This window comes from Ambystoma mexicanum, chromosome 13 (genome assembly GCF_040938575.1).
Source record: "Ambystoma mexicanum isolate Mex_15411 chromosome 13, UKY_AmexF1_1, whole genome shotgun sequence".
Taxonomy (NCBI): Eukaryota; Metazoa; Chordata; class Amphibia; order Caudata; family Ambystomatidae; genus Ambystoma; species Ambystoma mexicanum.
In genome coordinates, this window is record NC_090938.1 from 360,594,652 (window position 1) to 360,600,349 (window position 5,698).

The following is a 5,698-nucleotide window of genomic DNA, read 5'->3' on the forward strand; positions in this document are numbered from 1 at the left end:
GATCCTGAACATCATAAAAGCAAAAGTAAAAAGTGGAGTGCCTAAGGTCTTCTTGGCGATGGTGGACCTATCCCAAGCGTTCGACATGGTAGACCGGAACCGACTCTGGTCGAAGCTAACAACGTGGAACTGCCCAGGCCCGGTACTCAAGTCCATAATAGCCTTTCACACCTCAACATCGTTACGGGTCCGCCTCAGCCGGCAAGGCACGCTCTCGGACCAGATCCAAACCGATCGTGGGGTCAAACAAGGATGCCCTCTTGCACCAGTGCTATTTATAGCATTCATTGGAGACTTCCAAGTCTCAGAAAGAACATTGCGATCCTTTCCGCCGAAAGTAGGCATTCATCAGGTTTCAAGACTGTGGTACGCTGATGATCTGGTTCTTATGGACCAGACACCGATAGGCCTACAAAGACAACTAACAAACCTAGCAACGTACATGGAAAGTAACAATTTAAAAGTAAATATATCAAAAACCAAAATCCTAACATGGACTAAAGTAGCGAGGAAACAACAAACTAACAACTCCTGGACCATGGAAAACTCAAAAATTGAGCAAGTAAACAAATACAAATACTTGGGAATCCAGCTCGACAACTCTTTAAATGAGAACTTGCAACAAAAATTACTCTGGGACAAAATGAGAAATTTAACTGCACAAGCACGTTCTATAGACAGAAAGTTTGGGAAATTTTCGTGGACCCCGACAATCCTGTTCTATAAATCCAAAGTAGTACCTGCCGTAACTTATGGGATGGCGGCAAATTTGACTCTGGAAGAGGAACTATGGACTCAGCTGGAAGGTCCATACTGGAAATCAGTATTAGGTTTGCCAAAAGCAGCGCCGATGCCAGCGATTAGAATAGACCTGGGCCTGTCATCACTAGCGGTGGCGGTAACTCAGAGTGCTCCACAGTTGTATCGAAAAATCCTGAGCCCTGACTCACCTCCAATTTTCCAGGTTGTCGCCTCTGAGATCGACAAGGGATCCTGTAAACCACTAGTTGAGTGGATCGCAAATATCCAAGCAAAATTAGAAGAGGTAGCGTGCGATGAAAAAACTCTAATACTCAATCCAGGGCGAGTAAAGATTAAACTCGAGCAACAAGACTGGATAAACTCAGTTGAAAAAACCCAGTCTTACAAAATGCTAAAACATCTACCGACATCGCACAACCGGATGAAAGTCCCATTAAAATACTGTGAGAGATTCCCGGAATAGGAGTTAAGGAAAAAAATTCATGCGGGCTTGTTTACATTTACTTCCTACAAGAGAAATTCTTTACATCAGAGCACTTGCGCCGACCCAAGACTGCCGTTTCTGTGCAACATCAAACAAAGTGGAATCAATCCGCCACCTCCTCATGTCATGCCCAGCTTTAAAAGTGGAAAGGCACGCCTTCTTGACACCACTGAGCGGCCCGTCGTCGAGCCTCGATGAAGAAACTTGTTGGTGTCAAATGATAGCAGGAGACTCGGCCAAATGGTCCAGGGCAGCGGCCAAATTCCTAGATGTGGCTCTTAAAAAAAGTCTCTGCAGCCTAAAGTGGCACGTTAAGCATACTTCAAATCCATCAAAATCCACCATCACTCTAACTGCTCCTTCTTCTTCTAACTGCTCCTTCTTCTCTGACAGAGGTGTCACTACGTAGCTTGCCAAGGATTTAAACGGAAACTAGCAACTTTTTGTAAAAACCTTTGAGGTTGTAAACAAAAACAAAAAAAAAAAATGCATATCTGCCTCCAACCTATCTTTATAGATTTTCCAAGATTACGCCACATTTGTATGCAAATTAGCCCCTTTGTAAATGGTAGGCTGTGATAGGATAATTTAATGAAAGTGCAAACATCCCTTCATTACCATTGGATAACTGTATCACACATGCACAATAATTCCACAGTAGCACAACTGGATTTCACAGCTTTGTTCTGCAACACAAAATGAATGTGCCTATTTTAGACTTGGCTGGACAAGACTATGAAAGTACTCAACTCCAGCCAATTACAGTATTCATGTGTCAATGTCTGCACCTTATCTACTTCCTGAGGTTATGCCAAGTTTTATGGTACACAACACTGTTATAGAATATATCCTCTTATTTTATGGTACCAAATAATACAGCTGATCTTTGCAACTCATTTGATACGACAGACTTTGTACACGTTCTCCACAAGAGCTCAAGAACACAGATACATTTCTCAGAAGCTTCTATTAATTGCCTTATCTTATCTTATTCTTGTCTGATTTATTTGCTAATTCCATTTTTAACCTACCAAACCTCCTATCTTGTTACAAGATGCTGCCAAAATATGTGCGTCAGTCCTTCTTGCTTATCTCAAAATCCTTGGCATGGTTCATAGTTCCCCACACCTGGCTTAGGACTTCAAACCATTTTCATTTGAGTATCCATTTTAAATATATATTTATCTGACACTGTGCTTTTCTTCTATTCCTGTAGCACCTATGGAGTGTATATAATATAAACGTGCCCCTCATTTCCCGTGCCACCCCAAACCAAGTGTGTGCAGCAATCCATTATTCTAATGTGCTTTTTACTTTTAATAAATGCAATCTAATCCTGATTTCCACAATGATGGACAGGAGAGTTAGCTATTTGACCTTCCTACCATGTTATCTATATATAAGTTGAAGGGGGAGGGGTTGGCACTCCCTGTACATTACTTTGTCACACAGTTCTACTCAAGCTTCCCTCTTCCGGGCTCGAGCCTGTCTTTCTCTTGCCACTTTATCACACAGTTGTTGAACAAGCTTCCCTCTGCCAGGCTTGAGCATGTATTTTTCTTCATGAGGGTTCCCTTCCCCACATTCTGTCATCAGTGGCTTTTTAGTGTCAAAGACTGTCGAAACTGCAAGGCTTTTTCTTAGACCTGTTCATGACCACTTCGACCTCGCTTTACAAAATTCTGTATTTCACAATCTTCTAACACCAATGCCTCTCGGTACTTGTTGTTTCTTATACAATTCTACAATTCACAATCTTCCAACACCAATGCCTCTTGGTACTTGTAGTTTCTTAGAACCTTCTCTTTTAGTTTGTCCTCTTGGCCTCTTTCAATGTTAATATATTTTGCCCTCTTGGCATATTCAACGTTCACACAGTTTGCTTTTCACTTATTCAATTGTCTTTCAGGTTCGTGGATACTTTATTTCCGTTAGTACGTTCACAACTTCATTTCACAGAGACTTTTGAATGTGCGATTTCGCCTCACAGGATCACTCTTTTACTCTGTATTCACTCTTTTAACATTTCAGCAATTGTCCTTTTACTAACACGTTTTATCGGCACACGCGCAACCTTCAACTTTTACATTGTAGTCACTTTTGCTTTTTAACACAAACCAGGCTTTTGTTGCCTGAGATAACTCACTGTTCGTGTTACTTGATATCCTTTCACCAACGCTCTTCATGCTGCAGTCAAGACCGGGAGGTTCACAGGCTGATTCCCTGTACCTGGAAGATTTCTTTCTCCCACTCACTCGGTCTCAACTGTAAAACGCTTACAGCATCTCTAAAGTGTGCAATTCTCGCCTTGCTCTCTCTCGATCCCTGCAATGGTCGATCATCTTCTTGGCCTTGTAGCTTCCCTCGCCTAGTTCGCATCAGCCCCGACAGACCTGTTCCTTCTCGTACGCAGCCTCGCTCAAGGTATGTCTGTGTGCTCCACATTTTAACCTGACAGGGAGCGTTAACAAGTCACAGGTGTGCATGGTTAAGATTACGTGCCTGACTCTGCCTGGCCTGATTACAGGGACAGAGCCATTGAAAGTTGGTAGAAGTAATCCTTCTGGCCTTATTCCTCATCTTCCTTCGCTCAATGGTGTGGTCACTGTAAAGAAGGGAGGAATTATGGGAGCTGTAGTTTCCCATAAAATAAGCAAGGATAGCGGTTAGATGGGTTGTGGAAAAAGGGGGATACCATGCCTCACCATTGGGTGCTTCTCTCCCACTCCACGAGGACCCCCTACCCAGTTGATCCACCCTCACTTGTCCACCCCTAGAGTCAGAATCCAAAAGCGATGGCCTTTCCCTGGCCACCTAAGTACGGGATGCCCATGGATTAGGTTGTGAAACACCCTCTGGTTTTTCAAACCCTTAAAAGTTGCAGATATTTTTTATGAATTCAGTCAGAGAGTTGAATGCACATTGATCAAGCTTATTTTGGACATTCCCACATGCACTGGAAAGAGTCAGTGCCTTTTCTGCATATACTGGAGATAGAAACCTGCCATTTGAAGTCCCAAAGCCTTCCATTCAACACAGCAAAAAGGAAATTAAGATACAGAAAGAACTTGATGGTAAACACTGTGCCTCATTAACATTGCTATTGCTATACATTCATGCTCAAAAGCCTGGAAACTGGAAAACTCTGATTCCCATGCCTTTTTACATCTCTTACACAAACCAATCAAAGTAATAGAGAGAGGGCCCTGGATAAGCAAGTGTTAGTGGCTGTGGTCTGCTCCATATATATTTTACACTTTAATCAAAATGACCTCCAAAGAGATTGCATGAGTAGAATTCATGCTCCTATATTGGGCTTTTTCATTCTCTGTATTGCTGCTTTCAATATGCTATGCACTTCTTTGTTCCTTAAGCTATAGATGATCGGATTTAACATTGGGGTCACCACTCCGTAGAGCACAGGGATCACCCTGTCCTGTTCCAAAGAATAGGTTGACGTAGGCCGGATGTAAGTGAAGACGCCTGTCCCAAAAAACAAACTGACCACAGCCAGGTGGGACAGGCAAGTAGAAAATGCTTTCTGGCGTCCCTCTGATGTCTGGATTTTTAGGATGGCAGATATGATAAAGAAATAAGACAAGAGAGTCAGTAGGAATGACCCAACGATGACCGATCCCCCCGCTGCGTACACCACAATCACATTGATATGGGTATCTGTGCATGACAGCGCTAAGAGTGGCGGGATGTCACAGAAGAAATGGTTGATCAGGTTTGACTTGCAGAAAGGGAGTTGGAAGGTAAAGACAGTATGTGCCAAGGAGTTCAGAAGACCAGCCACCCAGCAGATGGCTGCCAACAGAATGCAAACCCTTTCGTTCATGATCGCAGTGTAGTGTAAGGGTTTGCACACCGCAACATAGCGGTCCAGGGACATGACTGCCAGCAGAATGCATTCCACGCCCCCTAAGGAAATGAATGAGTACATCTGTGCCACACAACCAGCAAAGGAAATTGACTTCACCTCCGACAGGAAATCTATCAGCATCTTGGGAACTGTGGATGACGTAAAGCAGATATCGACGAAAGACAGGTTACGAAGAAAATAATACATTGGAGAGTGCAGGCCATTGTACATGCTGATTATCACTATCATCAGTGTGTTCCCCAGGAGATTTATAATGTAGAAGATGAGAAACGCCACAAAGAGCGGGATCTGATGCTGAGGGTTGCTGCTCAGCCCCACCAGGATGAATCTGTTCACTCTGGTGTAGTTCAAGATTTCCATGATTTATGCCCAGTTTACCTGGAAAGAGAAGAGCAGCCGATGTTAATGATGAACACAGGGTGCAAAATAAAGAATTGATCAACAGGAACTAAATGTTGCTCCTGGGTATGGAAAATCATTGAGTAGCACTTATGTAGAACAAGGAGGGAGTAATATATACAACAAGCAGCAAACCTAATTTCAACATGAGATACAAGTTTAAAAAC

The 5,698-nt window shown here is 43.0% G+C and overlaps 1 protein-coding gene across 1 annotated transcript; it reads right to left on the reverse strand.

The window, feature by feature from the left end:
* Positions 1 to 4,544: 4,544 nt before the first annotated feature.
* LOC138520355 (olfactory receptor 5V1-like) lies at positions 4,545 to 5,492 on the reverse strand. The gene has a single exon (XM_069632769.1). It carries the CDS (start codon positions 5,490 to 5,492, stop codon positions 4,545 to 4,547), a length of 948 nt encoding a protein of 315 aa, XP_069488870.1.
* Positions 5,493 to 5,698: the final 206 nt, after the last annotated feature.